This window comes from Patagioenas fasciata, chromosome 3 (genome assembly GCF_037038585.1).
Source record: "Patagioenas fasciata isolate bPatFas1 chromosome 3, bPatFas1.hap1, whole genome shotgun sequence".
NCBI lineage: Eukaryota > Metazoa > Chordata > Aves > Columbiformes > Columbidae > Patagioenas > Patagioenas fasciata.
Genome location: NC_092522.1, coordinates 35,432,785 through 35,455,569, shown reverse-complemented (window position 1 = coordinate 35,455,569; position 22,785 = coordinate 35,432,785). Strand labels below are relative to the sequence as shown.

At 41.4% G+C, this 22,785-nt stretch overlaps 1 protein-coding gene across 3 annotated transcripts in view; it reads right to left on the bottom strand.

The window, feature by feature from the left end:
* The window catches only part of RBKS (ribokinase), a 70,293-nt gene that overhangs the window by 2,781 nt on the left and 44,727 nt on the right, over positions 1 to 22,785 (bottom strand). For all 3 annotated transcript variants that reach the window (XM_065833294.2, XM_065833295.2, XM_065833293.2), the window contains one exon: positions 18,486 to 18,674. In XM_065833294.2, the coding sequence (XP_065689366.1) occupies positions 18,486 to 18,674 (189 nt within the window). The remainder of the gene's footprint in view (positions 1 to 18,485; positions 18,675 to 22,785) is intronic.

The following is a 22,785-nucleotide window of genomic DNA, read 5'->3' as shown; positions in this document are numbered from 1 at the left end:
AAGCTATTTTAGTGCTGCTGTTACAGACAGAAGTAGAATTTCAGCAAGCAGATCTGTCATGCTGTAGCTCTAGCAGGAAGAACTTGTCATTTTTACATCAAATATTTCTCATACAGCGATCACTGGGTAATGGAAGTGGCCAAATATTATTTTAATGACAAATACTCAGAATATCTGGTGTCAAATAGCATAAACTATTACTTGGCAGCAGCATGGAGCAGAGTACTATGTTTTTAACCATTTTTTTAAATAGAGGTAACTAAATACTGCCCCAAATAATTACTGCAGTGTTTGCTATTGGAGAAAAAAAAAAGACTAACTGAACATCATCCAGGTCTTAGTTTGGATGATGGTGAGATGGAACCCAAGTTCTCCCTGCAACGTTACTGTGCTTATCCACTCGCGGGCAATGCTCTGAGGTTGTGAGACAGCTGTAGGTCTCCCTTTTGGTGAGGCTGAGCAATGTTTCATGGCTACAAAGGTGGAAAAGGGGATGGCCAGCAGGCTTCCATGAAGGATGGGAAAAGCACTTCCTAGTATTTTTTTTCAAGAGAAAAGACTATGGGATGACTGGAGAATGTACAGCAGGATTTGATGCCAGTAAACTTTCGCTGAAATCATTACTTCCCATACATAGACCAAAGCAGTCATTATCTCTAAAGCTCAGCTACTAGAAACCCCAAGGGTATCATAAATTCAGTCGTTGGTAAGTAAATGTTTTGCGTGGGGGGTGTTTTCAATAGAGGGGCTGCCACACTGCAGACAGCAGTGCACACCAGACTGGTTCCGTAGGTACCCGGCTCAGCCTCGCTGCTGCTGCTCCACGCAGACAGGACTGGTCAGACGTGACTTAAAGAGCAACAGCAGAACTGATTCAGCTGCTAGGTTAACTGCAATAAGAACTATTTTCGGCTTACAGAAACAGACCTTCCCTCTTTGGTATTGTGGATTAAACTACACGGGGTTTGGTAGATTCAGAAAATGTCAGCACAGAGCAGAAGAAGGAACAGACTCAGAGCAAAATCAAGATTACCCAAACTCTGGATTAGCAAATATGAGTTTTACATGTAGCTGTTTCAAAACCTGCTATAAGAAAAAAAAATAAACAAAACCCAAACTACTTTACAAAAATAATTAGTTATTAAAATGACCAGTAAGATGCATTTATTCTGCCAACTGACAAAGCATAAACACAGAATATATAAGATTTTACATGCCTCAGCATTTGTCTTTCAGGAATCCTAATACAAGGCAGACTTTGAGACAATCCTCATATCTTTGAGTGCCTGGAGACAATTGATTCCATTAATTATAAAAATATAACTTGTTTAACCTTTCTCTAAAGCAGAAGATGTTGGTTTGTATGAAATAAAATAAAGAATTGGATCAAAAAATTTGTCTGATAAGGCATGGCTTGTTCTAAAATGCAAATGTTACGGTTTTGACTAAGTTTTATGGTTTTGAAGCAGTTTTGAAAACCTATTTATATTCTGTGCCACTAGTCTGGAAGGTCCTTGTTTTCCTCTGTGTCTGGAAAAGGGCATTTTTGTTTGTTACAGTCCAGCACAGATTGAGATTCTGTGCCTCTAGAGAAGAGAAAACCCACAAAAACACTTCTATTTATACCTTAGCTTTTGTTAGTCCCGATTTGTCAGAAGCTGGTTCACAACTTTAGTATAACTATTTTTATATGATGCTGCCCTGAGAGGCTTTTTAAGGAAAGTGCTTTGTAAGTGGAAACTATATTGTTCAACAGTCTTTCCAGCAAGTGTAGCACTTTTCAATCAATCACACGTAGAATAATAGGATGCATTTCACTTACACAATAAGATGACTTGTTCACCAAAAAAAATTTGGAGGCCAAAAGGGCAGACGTTACGAGTTCACAGTGTTGCAGCAGTTGCCCTGCGTTGTTCCAGGGCAACCTCTTGCTCGGCCTTCGCCCTCCCAGCCTGTCTTTTGGGCAAGAGTAATGGTAACCGTGTCAGAACCAGGGAGAACTCTGGCTTCTAAAGCCTGACGTTGTCATTGAACCTCAAAAAACCTTCCTCGGGTGATTTTTCAAGAAGCCACAGTCCATGTGTGCTCTGTATTTTACACGGGTTCATTCCATTACATACATTGTAAGAGCTACTGAGTCCTAAAAGGAATTATGTGTTGCACAGCAGCACGAGAGAAACAGTCAGCATGCCTGTAATGATAAATTCTTTGTTCAGTGAATAAATCAAAACATCAATCCAAAAGCTGTCATAAACTGCATTATAATGTAGAATCAACGATATTGCTTGCAGTGATGCTTTATAGTCTCCTAGGATCATTCACAGCAGCACACAAATGAAGGAAGCCTGAGGATTACACTGATTTAGTGCAGCCTAAACGCGCGGCAGTGCAGAGCTGCCCAACTCTGTCGAAGGAATTGGGCCTTGGAGAATTCCTGTTGTATTTATAGCCCTCCAGAACTGTGTGATACTGACTTGTGCGAAGGATGTTATCGCTCCGTGTCACATCTGCTCAGCGCTCCTTGCTGTGCCCCTGCCCGCTCCGTACCCGAACTACACATCAGCCCTACGTAACACAAAAATATCTGTCAGTGAAGACGCTCACTATCCATTCCCCATAAGTGGGGAAAGCCTGCGTTTCCTTGCAAGAATCCCTGGGCTGTGCTTTGATGAAAGGTTACTAGTGGAACTGGAGAAACACTTCCAGCCTTCAGGATATATTCAGATACTCTTGTGCCAAAAGGGTCTATGTCTCAGCTAAGAGATAATTTCAGCTGAAATGCTCAGGGAGTAAAATATCCCTTGGTAACAGTGGCTGAATCAGTTACACAGCTTTTTTTTGTTTGCTTGTTTTTGTCTTTATTTTTATGAATTCCTTCTCTCTGAAAGAGCCCATGTTTATCCTCTGTGTGATGGAGAATGGTTTATTTCTGGAAATGTTACTGGCTGCATTTTTAAATTTTGCATTTATTTACCTATGCAATACTTTTTTTTTTTTAATTTTTTGTGATGTTTAATATTCCTCCCTCAGCCGCCCATTTTTCCTTATGTTTCACTGCAGAGATATTTTGGCAGTTTCAATTAATACCGTCCTTAAAACTATCTCCACTATCTTGAAACTCTCCTGAAATTAAACTAGTCTGAGCCTCTTCAAACTATTTCCTAAGCTCAAGACCTAACAAGGGTGACTATTCCCACAGTATCTGGGGTTGCTGATTCTGTGTGGAAGAATTGCCAGCATTGATTACTAAGAGATTTTTCCACTACTACAGTTATTCCCATGTCTATGCATGGAGAATAATATGATAAAAAGTCCTTAACACCAAACTACCAAATTTTGCAATAAAACCCAAATTAACTTGAAACAAATAACAGGGCTCGCCTTTTCAAGTCTAAGTTAGGCTTTTGGTGCCAACTAGAGAGCGCTACAAAGCTACTTGGGCTGATGTCTTGGTTTTGTTAAAAAACAGGTTCTCTTTCAGTGAATTTGCCTGTCAGCTGAAGACTTCTTATTAGCTGCATTTTCCTGAAAAACTGGATACATGTGTGGTAGACACAGCAATGGGATGCGAGGTCACTGATAAGGATGGATGTACATTCCGTGAGAGGGGCAACGAGAAACAGGTGACCAAAACCTGACCAACTAAGTATTCCATCCCATTCATGCGATACTTCATATAGAAGTGGGAGATCACGAGGATCTCGTCCCTTTTCCTTATGGCCAACCTTAGGAGAGGACCTTGCGAGTCGTCCCTGAGAACTGAGGCCTAGTGACAGACTGAATCCAGCTCCAGTTGGCTGCAGAGTCCAGTCCAGGAGTTCGGGTGCCGGCCCCACATCCGCCAGAGCAGTTGCTGGGACTTCAAGATTGGTTTTGTGTATTTTGTATTATTTTCTCTATTCTCATTAGTAGCATTAGTAAAACATTTTTAATTTTTCCAACTCTCTTCTCTCTGTCCTTCTTTCCCTCCCAGTCACCTGCCCTTAGTGGGAAGGGGGGAGACGGAAGTGCTACAGGAGGAGACAGGGGGAAGAGGGGCTTAACAATACATCCGCCATGGTTTATTGTCACCCTGAAATCAAACCTCAACAGTTGAGGATAAAGGAGACATACTAGGAGAAGCACACTGTGTCTGGATCCACAACCACATTACTGTGCTTAATCTGTGCTCTGGTAACTGAATGTTTCTGCAGTCTTGTCACAAAGACTCGCTAGAACATGTTACCCTAAGCCAAAGAAAATACATAGAGAGAATCCATGGTAGCAGCACTCGTCTCTTCTTCTTCCCCGCTGCCCTCCCCACACACACAGTGGTGCTGCCTGATGGGCTGTGCACACTCCAGACCAAGGCACAGGAGCTGTTATCTCCTGCCCCAGCACACGCTGCCTCCTCCCAGCCACGTGCAAAATGGCTGCACTCAGCCACTCTTCAACACCGGCGGGAGGTGTAAGCTAACACATTCTAATTTGCATTCCCTGTAGGTTGACAGTGCACTCTTAATTCTAGTGATTCAGACTGCAGTTTCATAATAGGCTTAAGCCAACCCATGGTTATGTTCTTGCTGAAAGGCTCAGTCCCCACTCATGTTTTTATCCTTGTCGCATGTTCCCACGCCCTCCCCTACATCAGATCTAGCTCCCGTGCGGCCAAGCAACGAGGCAGATCAGTTAGTTCTCAGATCCATCTGAAGATAAAACCAGCCAACGCTGACCAAGAAACATGAGTTTCCACCCAGATCAGCAAGCTGCCGTGTTACCACATGACAGCTAGTCCAATGCAAAGGCGAAAGAGGTTAGAAACACTCCTTCTAGCAGCAGCATGATCTTGGGTCAGCATATGCCAACTGTGAAACCTTACCCTGGGTCAACACCAGGCAATTCATTAACTCAGTTGTGTGTTCAAGTCCTAATACTCTGGCTCCTTGATCACACAGGGAAAGCCACTTTTTCCACTCCTCCTCCTCCTCTACCTTGTGGGCTCAGACCGGAGGAATGAGGGAATGATCACACTTCCTTTCTGTATCTTTTCCAGACTCTGTTCTGGGAAGCCGTGGGAAGGAGTAATCCCTGACTTTCTTGCATTTAGGTTGCGTCATACTTGCACAGCCATGCATGGAGAAAATTTCTTGCTCACTTAATCTGAACAAGGGCAGCGTGTCATCTGGTGCTTCATGTGCCTTGAGAACTCAGAGGTAACTAAACTACAGCCACTGTAGACTATCGGTTGGGAGACATCAAAACCAAAGCACACCACACAATGCTTCACATCAGCCATCAGGAATTTTTACCCACTTCCTGACAGATTTCCTGATGGTTCATTAACAGTGATTAATCAGCCTGACCATTAACCCCCTGCATTCCTGAGAGATTAATCTTGATACAAGGCCTCCTGCATGCATTTCTTTCCTTTCTGAAACATCCTACTACATTGTTATTCACTGTTTCTAAAATGATCAGTGACAATCATTACAGATGCACGAATTCCCCCGAAGAGTTATCTGGTTTGCGGTGAATGTTGGAAATAAAACATACAACATTCACAACTCTGCAATTTTTAATTTGTATATCATCTAAAAAGCACAGCTGAAAGTATCTAGAGAGCTGGCAGTATCACACGGTCCCGCTTTACATTTCAAAGCCCATCTACAGCATTTGTTTTGAAGCAAGGTAATAGTGTTCTTATTTCACACTACGGGAAACAAACCCAACTTAAGATCAAGGATGCTAAGAAGACCCACTTTGAGACATCTCAGGGCTGAATCCGGAGGTCTTGATCTTGCATGGACTTTAAAATGTTCTTTGAAAATGAGGCACAGCTTGGGAACCTCAAAACTGAGGTATTCAAAATTATTGGAGCAGTGGACCTCCATGAGATGTCCACAGCTCTGCTAGACTCTTGGCCAGGATCAGAACAGAGGAGCTCCCGTCTCACTGTTCATAAGAAAAATACTGCAAGGTGTCTGTGAGGTGGTGGCTTTCTCTTAGTGCACAGTGATGAAATCTGGGAGGGAGCAGGGGAGAGCTGTGTTCTGCCAGGTAATAATATCCCAGTATGCCACTCAGCACCAGGGAAGAAAGTTACTCTGCGCTGTAGACTAACCACAGAAAACCAACAAAGCGTTCACCCACAGGGAGTACTCTGTTTCCTGAATCATCGAAACAATTCAGTGTGATGAGGCTCATATAAACTCCTTTCAACTCCAGACAGCATTAATGAGAGGTGACGAATTTATTTCTTTCTTACACAATGGAGGAAGAGCACTGAACCGGGAACTCCACACACCGTTCTGAAAACAACAGATCCATGCTGCTGAACCTGTGAAATCCCCATCAACCGATCAACTCACCACTACTCTGATTGCTATGCTACCAGAGTGACAGATATTTTGACAAGGAATATTTCCATTTAGGATACACCTCCGTGTATGTTTTCCATTTAAGCTCCAGTCAGCTTTTGCCTTGGTACCTGCTTCTTCCCTGGTTTCACACTTGAGCTATGACCTGTGACCTCCTTCCATTTCATCTGGAAGTTCATACCTCACAGAGAAACTCAAAACCAGCTGAGGAAACCCTCCACACTTGCTTTTTTTCTGGAGTGCATATAGAAAACTTACAACATACAAAACACAGTACTGGAAAACTCTCATTATACTTCAGCTCAATACAAAACTCTCCAGTGGCACTCTTGCAAATAACAGCGTGTATATCAAGATGTGTCAAGAACAGGGAACTACGTGGACATCGCTGCTAACAGAAATAAGACGGACTTCCAGTTGAACATGCTACAGGAGCTGTAGCTACCTTTCCCAAAGTTTGAACTTGCACAAAATCAGAGTCGTGGTTGAAGCTCGGCCCTAAATATAGCAGCTCCTCAGTAGGTTGATTTGTACTTCTCAGACTGGTTTATCAAGCCTCAGCAACATCCAGCTACTCTCCTACCCTATCAAAAGCTTCACTTATCTCACTTCCTTGAGAAGTACTTCACTCCCTTCATTATTCACGTCATACTCACACCAACTTGCAATTTCTTACTAACAAAGCTCATCCTTATGAGTTAATTTACAAATTCCATTTAATGAACAAATTAAATTGGAGCTGAAGCCCTGCCCAGAATACATCAGGTTATCCTGATAGTGCACTGCAAATACTGGCAGTGGGATTCCCTTCCAAACAACGAGCTCCCCAACCAGGACAGAACTGGCCAAATTGCCATTGACTGTGTTACCCAGTATCATGTCAGGGGCTGACATGGCTTCAAGATCCCATAATCCAACAGCCAAGCCAGGAGGGGGAAATCTCCTTGCTGGGCAATTTCACTAGCCACATGTGTTTTTTTTTTTTTCTCTCAGACTGAAAATGCCAAAAGACTCTTAGTGATCCCATCTAATCTGACGAGATGCACTCAGAATGACACAACTGCCATCTCGCCTGGAATTGATCAAAAAAACATTCTTTTTTTGCACGAAAGCTCCATATGCTCGAGTGCCTCTTTCAAAACCACAGTATCTAGCCTTTGTTGGCTGGCCACTGCTCCCGCCTACCTCTGAACTACACATCCTGGAGGGAAAAAAAAACCCCACCAAACTTGAGGAGTTTTTTTGGTCTGAACTCACTCTAGCCTTGTCCTCTTGCCAGCTCCCTGCATTCTTTTTTTTTCTACTGAGTTTGTCTCATCTTTTTGATAAGTATTTGAGTTGTAGCTCTCCTCTCTGAGTTCAGCAAGATTTGACCTACAAGCCAGAACTGCGGGTCTGCTCTAGAACCCACCCATTCTGTTGTCCTTCACCTGTGGGGCAGGCGAGCAGAAAACAAGGCTCCTGCTCCCCACTCCTGTTTTTCAGCAGCAGGTGAGCCTCAAGGCATTGCTGCTGACAGAAAGGCATTCTCTCTGCTATTTCCCATAAAATGCATCTTTCCAAAAGACAAACTGCCTGCGTAATGATTTCAGTAAGAAAATCGCAGACACCAATAATGCAGCACAAGATTCCAGAGACTCTCCTCCCCTTTCCTCTGTATTTTGCTGTCTACCTGTGCTTTGAAATGAATAAAACCAATACTCCTTAGCCATTTGGGCAGCTGACAAACATTGCTGGCAGAATTTGGGAATCTGCTTTTCTACAGCTAAGTTGTTCTAGAGTAGTTAGTTTTATATCTGGATGTCTATCCCTACACACACACACACAGAAAAAACCCTGAGAAAAGTGACAAAATCATCACGCTCAGCCACGAACTGGCCATTAAAGGCATTCCTATAGGTTACTGCCATCAATCACCAAGACTTACGGTGTTACTTCCTTCCATTTGCCTAGCTGAAGCTATTAAAATATATTCTGACCATGGTACGAGCTGTGAAAGATAACTCCTTTATTCTTGATAAGAAATAAAACTTCTGGCATTTTCTGTGGTTAGAATTTGCAAAAGCAAGGAGCCTGATTTCCCCACTATTCTCATTTCTCTGTTCTTGTTCTTTTGAAAACCTACTTGTGCAATATCACCGATCCAACACAAACCTTTCTGGTTTCTGTAGTGACCAAAATTACTTGGCAATGAAAACTCTGTTGGGGGAAATCAGGTCTTAGTTCAACATCAACATTACTGCAACTGGCATTTCTGGGTAAGTAAGTGGGCAAGGGGCTCAGAAGCCAGGTTTGCCTTCTCTCTCATCTCATCATAGCCAGAACAGATGAGAACAAACTCAGAAGAACAGGTCATGTTCCACAATAGCCAGAATGATATCTGGGTCTGCAAAGAGGAGCTTTAAAGAAGAAAAGGAGGCATATGACATTTGTAAGCTAACCATAAATGCAAGAAGTAAAAAATGACGAGGAGTTTGGCCAAGAATATGCTGCACTATTACACAGCAGATCACATTTTCAACTTCCTACGGCTCAGGCCAGAAAAAGATACTTGGGAAGGTGATGCTCTGGATGTGCCAGAAGCGCCAGCTTCCAGTAGCTAATTTTAACTGCAGGAATTTAATTAGAAAGGATGGCTGCACACAGTTGGTCTTCCTTCCTTCCTTCTTTGTGCAACTCAGATATCCCAGAATGCTATACACCATTACAGCTGACACTGTCTTGTATGCATGCGTTGGTGGCCCCATATCTGCTCCCAACACTGGGTGAGCTCCATACCTGGACTGAACATCCCCTTGGAGGAGACCTTGTGCGGGCTTCAACATAAAGACAAGGGGAAGAAAACAAATCAAGAACAAGGATGTGGCATGTTCTGCTGCAATGACTTTGACTTGCATTGCAAGCCACAGTTAGCCCAAGAGAAGCAATAAGTGGGTCATTTCCTACTCTGCTCTCAACCTGTATGAATTATACAATTGTTTTATACCACTGTTTCATTTACTGAAGCATCCCAAAAGTGAGATGGCACAAAGATAGCTTCAAAATATTTCTGAACTCTGCTTCCCTAGACCTCATCAGAATGTAATCTTGGGTCGGGATGTTGGATTCTGTATCCTTCACATGTTCTGGCACCCAAACAAAACATTTCAGTTGCTACATAAATGCTGCCAGCATCCCTACTTTTTTCTGTCCAGACAAATCAAGTGGATTAACTTCCAAACTGGAATATTTCTCAGTATGACAGTAGTGGAACCAAAGCACCTGTTTTTGTAGCACATTTCCACAAACCCCTTACAGCTTCTTCAAGAAGCATCCAATGCAAAGCAACGCAGCACTGCTATGTACTTCCTTGTTTATGTGGACATCTACAATGATGTCCTGTGCTAAAAATGAGACAGCTGACATCCTGACAAAATTTTTCATCCAGTCCTAATTCTCTTTGAAGAGAAGCATAGAGAAGAAGTGATGGTTTTTATCAAGGGAAGCAGATTCACTTGCAACTGACCAGACAGTTCCTGTGTGCTTTTGCTCTTCATCTACAAAACAGCAGTAAAGAAAGTACTTCACCTTGTGCTGTGAGTACAGAAGGAGTAAATAATGCAAGGTGCTTAGCAACTTTATGTATATGTGTACATGTATACAGAACAAAGCTGTAGCACGCAATGGGACAAAATGTCATGACCTGATATTGATGGTGTGTAGCAAAACCAAGCAATTCTCAGTATCACTAAAGTAACCGAAACAGAAATTCAGTTTTACCAGGAGGTTTTTGTTGCCTAGCACTCTGCAACCTCAGAAGGGGCTTAGGAAAGTAAGTACTGGTTTTAATCTTCTTTTTACTTCTACATCTTCATTAAGTACCTCCTTGTAATTTAATGCAATTTGTGGCAAATGTTAATAATGCTTTGGGCCCACTTCTCCCTGCCAGCTGTATCTCTGTTAAATTATGCATTTCCATCTGGAAAGAAGCTGCACAGGACTGTAGGCTCTCTTCCACTTCGAGTCAGGAATGGAGAGGATTTAATCAGATGCTTCGCAGTTGAGGAAAGGACTAGAGCAAAGCCTGGGTGGTCTGTGGAATCTTCCACTGGAAAACAAGGCTGCAAATTGTTCTGCACAAGCCTGCTTCTGTTTGCTCATTTTGTTTACATTGTTTGTTCGTACAGATTAAAATAGACAGTTACTGGGCAGATAAACAGTGTTTCCTTCCATGACAATGTTGTCTAGAACTTAAGAGAGTAGCATGGGACAATATATGCCTGTGCTTCATTTTTGGCTACATCACCCCAACTCCCTGTGTAACCTGGAGCAGGACATCTTTATCTAGTGCTTCAGAGCACCTAAATGGTAACATTTTTGTTCCATTGTTCCTATCTGTAAAATGGGGATAATACATCTTTCTGCTCTCAAAAGGTGAAGAAGGCACATCCAGTTTGCAGCAGCTTTTCTCAGTTGGCTGCTAATGCAGAGGGACACAACTCTTGCAGTTCCTCTCCTCGCTGGATACCTGTGCACCCTCTGGCCACTCACCAGCCTCCAAAAACTGAAGGGTCTTCAGAAGGTCTGAATCAGAAGCAGCAACTTGTGATGAGCCCAGAAATTCCCATCTACACTTAACTGTGAGTCAACTCAAACGCAGTGATTTCAGTCATGTGCCCTTTCACAGTTCAGCTGAACTTCACAAAATAATAGATGCAGCTTTAAATAGATTTACAGTGCAGATTGCTGATTGGAGTGTTGGGCAGATTAACTTATTCCTCTTTGTTTTTCTGTTCCAAAATTCAATGGATTCCATATTTGTAAAAGAGGGAATGCAGAAGGCTAAGTCAGAAAGTGGGCTATGACTGGAACTAAACTTATTTATTAACCTATTTTGGTTGCGTGTCAAAGAAAGGAAGCTATTATGCTGTCGGTTTGTGGGATGTTAATGGGAGCTCTGGGCATAATTCTTCTGTGTTGGTGTGTGAATAAACCCTGCTGATAGATACGCTGTTTGTCCGATAGTAACTTTTTCTCTTTTCTTGAAAAAGAGAAGATGAGAGAAAAAAAGAAAATAGAGAGAAATAGATAAAATATGTATAGAGAAAGATAAATCTATACAGAGAGAAATATAGAGAAAGAAGATAGAAAATAGAGAAAGAAAACAGAAAAAAAGAAAAAGAAAATGAAAAAAGAAAAGGAAAAAGGAAAAAGAAAACAAAATAGAAATAAGAAGAGGGAAAAAGAAAGAAAAAGAAAAAGAAAAAGAAAAAGAAAAAGAAAAAGAAAAAGAAAAAGAAAAAGAAAAAGAAAAAGAAAAAGAAAAAGAAAAAGAAAAAGAAAAAGAAAAAAAGAAAAAGAAGAAGAAAAAAGAAAAAGAGAAAGAAAAAAGAAAAGGGAAAAAAATAAAAGGAAAAAGGAAAAGAAAATAAAAAGAAAAGGAAAACGAAAAAGAAAAAAGAAAAGGGAAAAAATAAAAGGAAAAAGAAAAAGGAAAGAAAAAGAAATTGAAAAAGAAAAAGAAAGAGGAAAAGAAAAAGGGAAAAAGAAAAAGAAAGAGAAAAAGAAGAAGGGAAAAGAAAAAGATAAGACTTTGCCCTCTGTGGTCACTTTAATCCTTCTTGCTACATCCTGGGGTAGGAAAAGGTTAAACACTCAACAACATTTTTCTCTTCTTAGCAAGTTAGAGAACTGTACATCAGACACATTGTCTGCCAAATGCTTCATTTACTACCAGCTGCATTTTTACTTTGTTGAGAGATAGCTGAAATAAAATCACTGTTCTTTGTGCAAACGGCATGCTAAATAATGTACGGCTACAAGATTATTAAATAGCAAAGGCATTTGATAATATTAGAGTCAACCACAAGTCCCACTTCTGCTGATGCACAGAATTTTGAGTAATTAGTCATTGCACAGAGTGTTGTATTTATATCCCCTTGAGCCTCAGACGTTAGGCCACAAAGTCAGGAGACAAAGAATTGCTGTTATTAGGAGGACTGTTTTGGATTTATTTATATTATAAGGCTTTATTTCAGTGTCCACTTCACTCCTCTGGCTCAGGCTTCCTCCAAACCAGAAGATACAGCTAAGTCAGAGACTTTTAGTGTAAACCATATTTTTACAGACAAGACCTCTCAACTTCAAGCAGAAGAACTTCAATGAGTTTGCAAAGCCCCCAAAGAAGCACAACTGGCCTGAGGTTAGATGACAAGCCTGGGAAAAAGGCCTCCCAGGTTCTGTTCTGACCTCTAACAGACTTCTCATGGTTTATATGCAATACATTAATAGCAGCTCCAATTCATGGATGGACAAATTGGGATACAAAGAAGACAAGTAACCCTCCCAAGGATTTACAGCAAGTCTTTTGCAGAGCCCTGGAACTCTTACTCAGTCCAAATTGCTAAACCACACTGCCTTCTTTAGACCACAATTACTGCACAGGCCTGAATATTGTGACATATCTAAAATTATGTAGCTATACACTTATACAAGGCTTTATTAAAATAAAGATTGTGTAACATCTTCAGAGTTCAATACAAAGCTGCTCAGTGAGCACTCTGCTGCTTAAAGACAGCCTTTTAAATTCTCTCCCACAGTAAAAGAACCAGATCTAATATGTTGTAATAAGAAATCAGAGGGAGTTCATAGGATTTGAACACAAAACATCTGATGACAAATTCATATTGTAGCAATGAGCCTTCATTTTCCAGAACTGACATGGAAAAATAATGGTAACATTTATGATTATGACAAATAGTATGTATCATCTGTCTCTGAGAATGTCGCACAGAGAAGGACTATACAGAATAAATCATACACTTGTGTCAAATTTCAGGCACAACCGAGTAGATCAAATTTTGAATTTTATCATGTCTCAAAAATTAATTTCCTGTTTATAACCACGGCACCTCAATCTGTCATTTCCATAGCTTCCCTCAGCAGGTTGTGCACTCTCTGCACCCAAAAAGCACAGCCCGACAGGTAGAGTGCTGCTAATGTAAGAAATTATAGGGGGATTTTTTAGCTTGTTCTCAGAAACACCATGAAGTTAAACATTCTGGCTTTTCCACGAGATTTAAAAGGCAGACCATGGGTTTGCTGTGATTTCTAAAGCCACTACTGTGATAAGTGATTCCAAATTTTCATTTAAATATTGTGTGCCCAAGTGTCTCCACATGCCTCTACAGAGAACACATCCATGCCTAAGCCAGACATTTAGATGCCTGATCTCCTGATGGTGAGTGTGCTAATGCAGGGCTTTTGTGCACACAGTGGCATGTATAAACCCAGTGGTCAAGAACAACCTGATGAAGAGATCTTAAGCAGAGCAACTGTTCTATGTGTTTCAAAGTCCAAGTGGGGTGGAAATCAGAAATTCACCCTAACTTCCACCAGCATGTGTGGGTGTTATTCAGCATCTTGATCCAAACTGGGATCTGGAGCAAACCAGAGGTTACAAAAACTAACCCTACATTACTTCCCTCCCTAAAGTGATCTCCGTGCTGCAACCTGGAAATACAGGGGCTGGGAGCAGGGCAGCTCTGGTTGGCTTAGTCAGAGAGCATCCCATTTTACACTAATGCCCCTGCACAGGAGAGATTCTGCCTGTGCCAATCCTCCAATTCGAAGCATGGATCCTGAACAGGACACCCCACCTTCAGCTGCGAGAAGCAATCAGAGTAAAATGCCAAGCCCCAAGCCCGAGCCAGTGGTCACATTCCAGCCTGCCACAGCCATCGAGCACCGGATTGTCCCACCGCCAGAGGCTGCCTGGCATGGACAACCCTTTAAGGCCCAGAACGCATGTAACCCGGAGCTCCAGACAGCCCGACTGCCTCCGCGAAGCCCACCTGCACATCCCAAGGCCTAGGCAGGGCTCTGGCAGCACCTCAGGGGCTCCCCTTGGTCCCCAGCTGCCACTTGAAGCCACTGTAAGATCCCATCATGCTTTTGTGCAAGATGGACGGGAACTAATCTCACTGCTGGCCAAATTCCAGCTTCAAGTAATTACATTCTTCTGACAAATTTTCCTTGGCAGTTTCAATGGAATATAATTAGTAAATGTAAATAGATGTAAATAGTGCTGTAAATTACACTTTGCGTGATTGTCAGAAGCAGAGGGGGAGAGCGGGGGTGAAGGGGCAAGAAGAGCAGAGCTTAGCTCTCCAATATGGATGGTGCTGTGGCCTTCCCTGTCATCGGCCTGCGTGTGTCTCTGCCAGGCTGGCGTGCTCAGGGCTACAGCAGCAGATGCCGCCATCCAGGATCATCATGTGGTTCATCACACAGATCATCCACTTCACCTCAAGCACAATTTTGACCTGACGGTGTTCGGTCACGTCCCACAGCTGTGTTGACAAGCAGCTGCTGTGTTCCACCTCAGCTGTGCTTCTGCTTCAGTGGCAGGCAAACTGCTTCACACACACACACACGCAACTGCAAAATGAGTGTATATGATATTATTGTTTTCTATGAAATGCTTATCATCAAATTTGTGAATGGTTTGTGAAACCTTCTGCTACCAACTGAAGAAGTGTCATATAAATGGAATTATATAATTATCCTTCACAGCTATTTTAATGCAGCTTCATGTACTAGTTTCATCTAAAGTGGAAATAGCTTCTTCCAGTAATAAAGTAAATGCATATATTTAACTTCATGTAGTCAAGTAGATTTAAAAGCAACTATTTAAAGTAATGAAAATAGATTATAATGTATACCTTTCTTATATTATCTACATATTAGTACTTCTTTGTGTGTCAAATGTCTCTTATGTAAGTCATCTGCTTCAAATACAAACTGATGGGGCTAGTGGGCTTAATCAGATATTTCTGTATTTCATACAGAAAATTTGAGGATGTCTTTTCAATAATTTGCTTATTTTTATTCTTATTTAAAAATTGCATACAGAAAATAGCTAGCAGAAACTGGTAAAATGAAGGGAAAGTTTACTTTCTTAACAAAAGCTTGCTGCACTATCTAGCTATAACAGGAGAAACAGATGTTTCAGCTTTACAATACCATGTCTTGCAAAACTTCCTTCTAAATGACTATTCGTGCTCTACATGTTTTGGATTGTGTATGGAGAGCTCTGCTAAGAGTCATGGGAAGCATTGCATACATTAGTAAAGCCCACATTAAGATAATTAGCGCAAAAAAAATAAAAATCAACAAGCCTTTTTTTCCCTTTATAGTACTGATTTAGTGTGGGTGAAAAATGCCAGATTTTCAATCTTGAAGATTCATGTTCCACCACAAAGTGGGAGATGGAGCCAACTTTTCCCAGTGTTCTGCCAATAAACTCCTAAATTAACCATCTCAAGGGCTACGACGAAGAGCCAGGATCTACTGTCTATCAGCCCTCAGTCTCTCCGATGAACCTATGCAGAACAGGGAACACACTACCTGGGACAAGGAGCTCAAATTCTTAATCTTTGTGGCTGTACCTATCCAAGTGTTTTCTCATCAGAAATGTTCAGAATTGCTGTGGACAGCAGAGGTGACCAGGAGGCAGTACTGAAGCTGCGCTGCTGCAGAGAGAGTGACGGGCAGTGGCAGCAGCTATGGGAAAATTTCCACAGAGGAAGAGGCTTTTGAAGCTCATCTTCTATCTTATTTGTTTATCTCTTAAACGACAAACTCTGTTTTAATACAGGCTGTTTTGAAAAGGTCTCTTAAACCTTTTGCAAATCTATGGTGGGTTATACATATCATTTAACTCTTTGGCAATAACTTAATCTTTTGCAGGGCCAAACAATTTCAATACGGATACAGGTATATAACCAGATGTGACTGGCTCATGGCAGCTTGAAAAATCACTGCCTGGTTCCTCAAGATGCTGAAGTCTGGCAGTTTAAGGTATCAACCTTTGTTTAATATTTAATGGCATGCTAAGAGCGTGGACCTGAACAGCTCTGAATACTCTGTGGAAAGGTGGCTACTTGCTAAGCCACCTTACAGCTTGAGCTTATTCCCCTGGGGAATGATCCGCTGCGGAAATGCCTCTGAAGAGAATAACATGTCCTACTAGAACATTTTGTATTTATTTTAGTAATAGAGCTATCCGGGTTAGTTGAGGATGACATTATTCTGCTTAGTGTTTAGAAGGGTTGCTTTAAAACCATTTGCTTTCAGGCAAAGTGATAATCAGTCTAAGCACTGTAAGACTTTTATAATGGAAGGCCAACACATCTTTTTTCATTCAGTCTGCAAGAGTAAACCAAGTACAGCTGTTTTACTGAAAACAACCCACTGGTATTTAAGTAGATTAACAAAATTAACTGTGAAAATCCTCTGCTATGTGAAAGCCAATAACCTGTTGGCCACAAGGAGGCAGGGCAAGGATTCAATATGCTCAAAGACATTGCTTTTATTTAATAGAAAAATAGGAGCGTTAAATTAGTTCAGTCATGAAACTCTGAACTGCAAGGCAAGATAAAAAGCACTTTTCAGCCACAGTGTGTGGTTTCAGTATTGCTGTTTTATTCCAAGAGCAGCAAATATCTTAAGATATCAAACAATAGCTGATCTGGCAGCAATTTTCTGCTTCTTTTGAAGATGCAGATCACACATGTTTCTTCTTCATCACTTCTGTATGATATAGAGAAAAACTCTAACAATAAGCTTTGATAGCAATAGTGGATTTTCCAACTCAGAGCAAGAAGCTGTACTGCTGGGTTCACGAGGTATTGCTCCCAAGCTAGTAAATCCTGCTCCTGAGCAGCTTTGGGAGCTCTGCCTTTCACTCCCTTGGCACTTCCAATTCTGGGCTAAAAGCAGGCAGAGGCAGTCAGGTGTCTGTGGTCCCCTACCAACTACTGTGATGCCTCCCTTAACCAGAACTTTCAGACATTTCAAAATCAGCACTAACTCGAGGTCTAACTTCTAAATGACAAAGGGGTAAAAGAGGAAAACAAAGCTAAAGCATCTCTATTTCAGAGTTAAATTGAAAAGGATTAAATTTAAAAATGAAACAAAGCCTTTCACACTATCAGCACATGACAGTCCAAATCTGTGAGTGATCTTCTGCTTTAGAAGAAGTGACTTTACTTCTAGCCCTGCCACTGCAAGCCGCTGAGCTAGGTAATTTCAGTCCCCTACGCCTCTGTTCCCTCATCTTTTAAGCAGTTGCTTTCCTTCTTTGTGAAGCGGTATGAGGTCCATGGATAAAAAACATGCTACAAGAACTAGTTATTATTAATGCAATTCAGATATGGAATGCACCAGATGGTAAGATCTCCAGGATTTTAATGAACCATTGTAACAGAACATATGTAATATGACGTTATTATAACAGGCATTTAAATGTATAGTTAGTACATACAACGTGACCTGCTCTGCTCTCAATAACTCCACTGGAATTATTTTGGATTTATGTCAGATAATACTAGGAACACAAAATAGCCCCATATGTGCAATGCAGTAAGGTTTTCATAGCAATGTAATCTTAACTATTGCGTGTCCTGTTTTTATTTTTTGCTGGGGTATTGTATTTAGTGATATGTTAGAGTATGCTTTCTGCATTTAATTCTGAGTAGGAAGTAAAAAATACCTTCATGTCAAAGACTAAAATGCCTTTGACCAAGTATCCTTTACCTATCATCACAAAATAAGCATCACAAAGCTGCAAGAACATTTTGTTTTGTTTTGTTGTGTTTTTTTTTTTCCACTACATTCTGTAAAAATTTTGTCTTTGATGCACCTTATGCTAGACTTGGTAAGCAATTCATGCTTGTGTCAGAAGAGTGAAACATTCTGCTTGAGACTCTGAGGGCAGCACTATCTTCTTTCTCCCACAGCATTTGAATTCTGGACAATGTGAATTATATGACTGGGCCAAAGAGAAAAAACAGGACCGCAGCTCAGGCCACTGGCATCACACATCACAGTCAGAGACAGGTACTCATTTCAGTAAAGCAGGAACATGAAGATACTATCAGTATGTATAATAATTCTAGCACATCTACAATACAGACTATAAAACTCAACTGACATTTAATATATGAGAGGCTGGAAGCAAGATATCAATTTCACGTCATAAATCAGCCTTTGTGCTAGTGCCCAAAGATTTGGCTGATTACTCATTGCTTTCCCTTAGTGCTCAAGCAGCCTTTTCCAAAGCAAGACAGTTAAACCACAAAAACGTACCGTAGTGTCCACAGCCCTGACCTTCCCAGCAGGAACGTGCTTTGGAATGGGTTCTTCTGCTGATATCATCATGCAGCCTTCTGCTCCAAGAGTAACAATTACGAGCTTACACCCTCTTTGTAACAGCATGCGTCCCACCTTTTCAGCATCTTCGAGATTGCCAACTGGGATGCCCGTTAAAATTTCTGCCTGGAAAATAACCCACGCAAATGAAAATCATAATCTGACAGCATTCGTTTTTGGACAACAGTTGCATTTGAAAACAGTATTTAACATCTTTTAAAAACGTGTATTATAGGATGATCACGAAACCACTTCCTACGCTGATATTCAGCTATGTCTTGCTCCTCGTTTGAAACCAGCATGTACTTCAGGCACAGTAGACTAATGGAGAGCAGCCTGGACAGAGAGACGCAGGAGGCAAGTGTTCTGTTTCAGCTTCTACAACTTGCCTGGCACGCAACCCCTAGTAAAATCACATTTCTCCCACGTGCCTTGGTTTCTTCATCTGTGAAGTGGACACAATGACACAGCCTTGGCAAAAACATTTTGTGGTCTAATGTGAAAAATGCTACATGGTAACTTGGTCACTATTATTGGGGGATATTTATCACCAAATGAGAAACTTTAAAAATTCTTTTTAAAATTCTCAGCTTCAGCTAGAGGGAAAATCTCTCCAATGAAAAAAAAACATAATTACTCAACTTTGACCACTCTGTTGAATATATATTTTTAGATAAGAATACCTAAAAGTTATCTGAAGCCCTCTTTGGGCAAAAGCTGATCACAAGATTATTATATATGTCCATAGGCCTGTGTCAAGACTGAGACTCTTCTGTGCTGGCTCTGTACAAACACAGATAAACTCTTCTAAGGCATGGCTGACCTTAAGTCAACTTCTCCCAGTTGGCTCTTAAAATTAATCTCTTCCAGTTCCACCCAACTAAGAGCAAAATTACCCAAAACTCTGCAACGAAGCGTCCAGAATCAAGCATCCTTTTTGCCACTTCATATATTTTCTTGGTGGTATAGCACTGTCAAATGTCACGTAGTTTTTCTTCTGGCAGCAAAGAGAGCGAGAATGAAACAGGAAAAAATGGAAGAGAAAATACGTTTGTTTTCTCTGAAACAGTCTAGCAGGCAGTACTCCCAAATAATAGAATATGCCTTCAGATGTGAGGAAACAGACATATTATATTTTGTTGTCTTTACTAAATCTTGTCCTGCTTGCCTGGGAAGAGAGAAGTCCTATTTTATGTTGCACTACAAGGCTGCTGCTGGATCCTGAAAAATGCAGTCTGAAGGATTTTCAGATAACCACCTAGTAACTGGGCAGAGCTTCCACACTCTTAGGGCTTATTTTCAGTGGAAAACTTACTTTGGAACCTATTCACCAGCTACACTTCCTGACCTCGGCTGCAGGGGCAGCTCAGCTCCTCGGGAAACAGCTGCTGAAGTATTTCAAACTACCTTCCTCTGCATCACCCAAACTTGAATTTAGCACACAGGCTTCTTGATACAAGGGATTGTAAACTCTAGCGATTAAACAACTGTGGCACGAAGCAGAGGCCCTGTCCGCCGCTAAGTGAGGGAGGGCAGACAGCTGGGGACAGGATCTCCTACAGCCACCCCCCAGCAAACCGCCCCAGCTGTGAGTCAGCGCCCGGTGCTGCTGCCACCGACACTTCCTGCGGTCCAGCCTGGCCCGGGAGGGAGAAGCCACCCTTGGGCTCTGCAGGGACAGGCTGTGCCAACACACGCTCCAGAGCTTACAGCAGCATTAGCAGGGTACTTACTGGCTTTAACTGTCGAACTTACGGGACCAAGTTCTGCTGTCCCTACTTAGATAAATGCGCAAATACTTCCAAGCGTTGCTGATCTGACCACTACAAGGCAGAATCTGGTGAGGCAGACCTTGGTGGGCAAACCTGTGTGCTGCTGGGGCAAGGTGGGGGAACACATACACACCATTTAAAACTCCTTTTTTAGACACACTGATCCCAGACAAGAATATAGTAAGCTTTAAGTTATAAGAAGGCAACTCAACCTATCCAGTTTTCCCTGTGGCATGTCACCATGCTGCTCAAACTTCTCTTGCAGCACTGTCCTGGTTTTTAAGCAAATTAAACCTATTGCATTTTTTACAAGGTTGTAAAAGTATTTTCAAATAAGAAAATTATTTCAAAAAGTATTTCACAAAACCTTCTGAATGTATCTTCTTGCAAGGTTTCCAGTGAGCCAATACACCAAAAACAGTTTTGGAGTAACTAAGGACAGATGATAATAAGTAGTATTAAAATACATAAATACTTCATGCTAATATTTGAGTGTCTAAATAGTCTGTGTCTCTTCATGAATTTTAAGATCTCTGGAGCAGGAACTATGCATTCCTGTATTCAGAACACCTAGCACATCATGTTACAAGAATAAACACAGATTAACACAAATCCTTGAACGAAACTGGCCAACTGAATTTCCAGTTCACTTGATGATGGGCAATAATTCCAAACTTTCTACCCATGTTGCAAAGTCTCCAGGATGAAAGTAGATTTGGTTTTGGTAGAGAAACAGTAAATGTAATTTGCGTTTCTCTATCTGGTACTTACACTTCGGCAAGCTCGTGAGCAAGGTAAGTGGAGTACTTAAATGTATCATTCTTCCTAACAAAATACACATGAAGTATGCTTAGCATTAATGTTGTATCCCTCTTCGTGATTGCTGTGTCCCAAGTCAACAGGATTTTTTGCTTGGGTAGTGAAAGAATTGTTCTGGCACTGATATGTGAAAGCTTTTGCAGAAATCTTTCTTTTCACCTTTGTACTGCTTATACCAATAAACAAAATTATTTTGAGCAGACAGAGTCTGTATGAAAGTAGATCTTTGACTGCTTGAAACCACTATCATCTAACTCATCTACAGCAGGATGGTAAAACTAAAAAACACTGGAACAAGCTGGAAGAACCATAAAAGCAGCAGAAGCCAGACAGATTCTGTGCCAATAATTAGAGATTGCGGTAAATGTCAACTGATGTTAAATACTGTGGTGAGTTTTTAAGTTCCTCCCTTCAGTAGAATCTTATTTAAAAAACAAACTATGGTACAATTGAAGGAAATAACTAATGGTTATGTAAAGAAAAATTAAATAACAATACTAAAAGCCCAATGTGGACATTTGCCATAGTACTGTACAAAAGAGCAACAAATTAAGAATTTTATTTTTCTGCAGCTAGTCTCATGAAAGTCCTCAGCTAAATGGACCTATTAAAGTAAGATGACATTCCACAAGCCATTCCATAGGCTGTCAGAACAAGCCTATGATGGATATTATATAAATATTCTGCACAGAATTTTCCTATTTTTGTTTACAAAAGTGGTAGGGAAATTTAACTGAAGCTTTTAATTTAACCGATATGAAGGTTTTTGGCCATAAATCTCACTAATCTCAGTTAATTCTGCATGTCTCTTTAGGCTGTGGACTCTTGTCACAGTAAGTTGACACAAACCAGCACTGCTACAGAAGAAAAATGGTCCTGTTTTTCCCCTTCCACTCCTGCCCACATGGCCCACTCCCTCGTGCCAGCATAGCCATTTGTGTGGCCAGGAAACTAACGGGATTGCAAGGCAGATCTGTGTTCAAATTAACACCACCCCCAATCCCACGCCACCCCCAAAAGTCTACCCAAAACAATTCACCGCTTTGAACAGCAGTACTAGTTTACACTGGCTAAAAATGGGAATGAAACCGTGATATGGACCTAGGCCAAGTGTCCCTAGCTGGGGTGGCTTTGGGGCAGGCTGTGGTTTACACAGCCACTTTCAGGGAGATGTTCTGGATGCTCTGCTTGGCATTCGCCAGACCAAATCTGCAGCGTGGTATCTAGTTTTGGAATCTCTGGCACAAGTAAGACACGGACACCCTCCAGCATACTGCAATGGAAGGCCATAATGATGGTCAGGGGCCAGAGATCAGGATATACCAGAAGAGGCTGGGAGAAGTGAGCTTGTTCAGCCTTGAGAACACAAGGGTAAGGGAGATCTAATTGCTGTCTACAGTAATTTAATGTGTGGGTAAAGAGAAGATGGAGCCAGACTCTTCTTGAAGGTACACAGGTATAGGGCTAGAGACAAGAGGTACAAGCTGGAACATGGGAAATTCCAGTATTAGGACAAGCTTTTTCACCACAAAGGTGATGAAGCAGTGGAACAGGTGCCCAGAGGTCATGCAGTCTTCCTCCTCAGAGAATCAAAACTTGACTGGACAAAGCCCTGAGCAATCTGACCTAAACTGGCCATGTTTCAC